Genomic DNA, 1,972 nt, shown 5'->3' on the forward strand with positions numbered 1-1,972 from the left:
CATAAAAGATAGTAGGTATCTCATTAATCAGTTCTAATTATTCTAATGATATCATTTATATGATATCACAGATCTCACGCCATATAGTTATTCAGCAGATAATAAGCAATAAAACTTCAACCTATGTTTTTGATTATTATTATCTTCTACCTGAATTCGCAAATTCGTGCTTTTGAATTAATGCCAGAGGAAGTGTTACATTCCAAATATAATATTTGCTTGCCAGTTACTGTCCCATCCTGCAGTTGTGGCTGGAATTATCAGATGATCAATCAGAGATATTTTGGGATGAAATCTCATAAACATTTGTATTTAGAACGAATACCACAAAACCTAATCAACAAAATATATCATCTCCATAACTTACTACTACTTCTTCTTTACAATGTATGTGCACGAGAAATGCATGCGTTGGTGTAAGCGCATGCAAAATTGCAGTAAAATTGTTATTGTTAAAGCAATCATGCCAAAATATAATTCATACTAAACGATGCCACAACAACCACCAACAAACATATCATGCAGTGCAGCATCTATCAGTACTAGCATACATTATCCTACAAAAGTATTGATTATTTCGGGAACTATCACACCAAGAATCAATGATACTAGCAGTGAAAAGACGACAAATTCAACACCATTCAATACCGCATGCAATTAGGCATGCGCATTGTTGTGTTTTCAGCAAAATACTCCAGTATCCTTTACCACGAACACCCTTGTCGTGCGGGAGAAGCTTGCGTGCCCTAAGGTTGCGAGCTATGCTGGCGATGGCAATTGCTATCGGTAGGGCCTTCCATATCAGATAGGTTTCAATTGAAGGGCCAAACAAAGTGTACTCACGGGCAGAATGGACTCGATAGTCTTCGAATAGTCATCCTAGGAGGACAATTCTGATTTCAAATCCAGGCAGATGAAGCTCGTTTAGCCCTGTAAGGCCATCCGTCTCAGAGAAGAATACTCTAACTAAACTTATGTCCTAAGGGCTTCGCTACCACCATCCAAGCTCGTTGGGCCTTGGCGCAGATGAACCTCAGGAGTAAAGGGTGAGACCAGTCCGTGTACAATGTCCCTCACTTTAAAAATCCACCGTGTAGGCTCGAAGGATACACCCACTTTTTAAAGTCATGTAGCGACAGGCAAGGACGAAACGGTAGGTGATAGGGTCCACTGGAAGCCGTAGACCTAACCCTATATGCAAGCGGTTCAGGACATTGATCGCTCGAGATTAACCCCGGAGATGACAGTCTTGTTCGGCAGCATCCTGAGCGACTAAGTGGCCTTTTTCAAAGAAAGTACTATTTGCTCCATACGGAGAGGGGTCTAAAAAGGGTGCATTAATCAAAGTTCATCTCTATCTCTATTCGGTTGATTAACCGCGGTCAAACAAAGACAAAAAAATCAAAGCATACACCTGCCTTCAAAGGTGTACATGAAAAACACTCGTGTGCTGGAATATCAAAACCATGCTTGATAATACGAATATAGAAGGTTGTTGAAAGTCGTTTTGCTCTAATTTCTCACGAACTATCACGATTGAATGTCGACATTGCTCTCTTAGTGAAGTTCGTTTCTATGAGGATTGTATCATCAATGAACATGGTACCGGTTATATACTCTATTGATCAAGAAGGCTTAAAATTAAAAGTCATCTTCCAGAACTCCATCACCTCCAAACTCGAAAATCAACCGACAGATCATTCCCATCGTATTTTCTCCCTACATAACAACAAATAGCAAATTGTTCCCTTCAGCATACATGCTCCAACTATGCAAGTTGACTCCATGGGAAAAAAAATAGATTCTATATCGACCTATGAAGGTCATAATCCTTGACGTTAGAGTTGGAAGTCTGAAAAGGTGTATTAAGCAAGCATGACACTTGGAAACTTCAGCGACAACGGACAGCTTCTGTTAAAGTTTTGTGCCGAACAGAAATTCACCATGACAAATATTATCTTTCAGCAGAGAG

At 39.8% G+C, this 1,972-nt stretch overlaps 1 protein-coding gene across 1 annotated transcript; it reads right to left on the reverse strand.

The window, feature by feature from the left end:
- Positions 1-631: 631 nt before the first annotated feature.
- Positions 632-864, reverse strand: LOAG_15073 (hypothetical protein; the record flags this gene model as incomplete). Its single annotated transcript, XM_003150565.2, has 1 exon — positions 632-864. A coding segment is annotated over one exon (233 nt), but the record flags the coding sequence as incomplete, so codon positions are not given.
- Positions 865-1,972: the final 1,108 nt, after the last annotated feature.

This window comes from Loa loa (assembly GCF_000183805.2).
Source record: "Loa loa unplaced genomic scaffold supercont3.107, whole genome shotgun sequence".
NCBI classification, from domain to species: Eukaryota; Metazoa; Nematoda; class Chromadorea; order Rhabditida; family Onchocercidae; genus Loa; species Loa loa.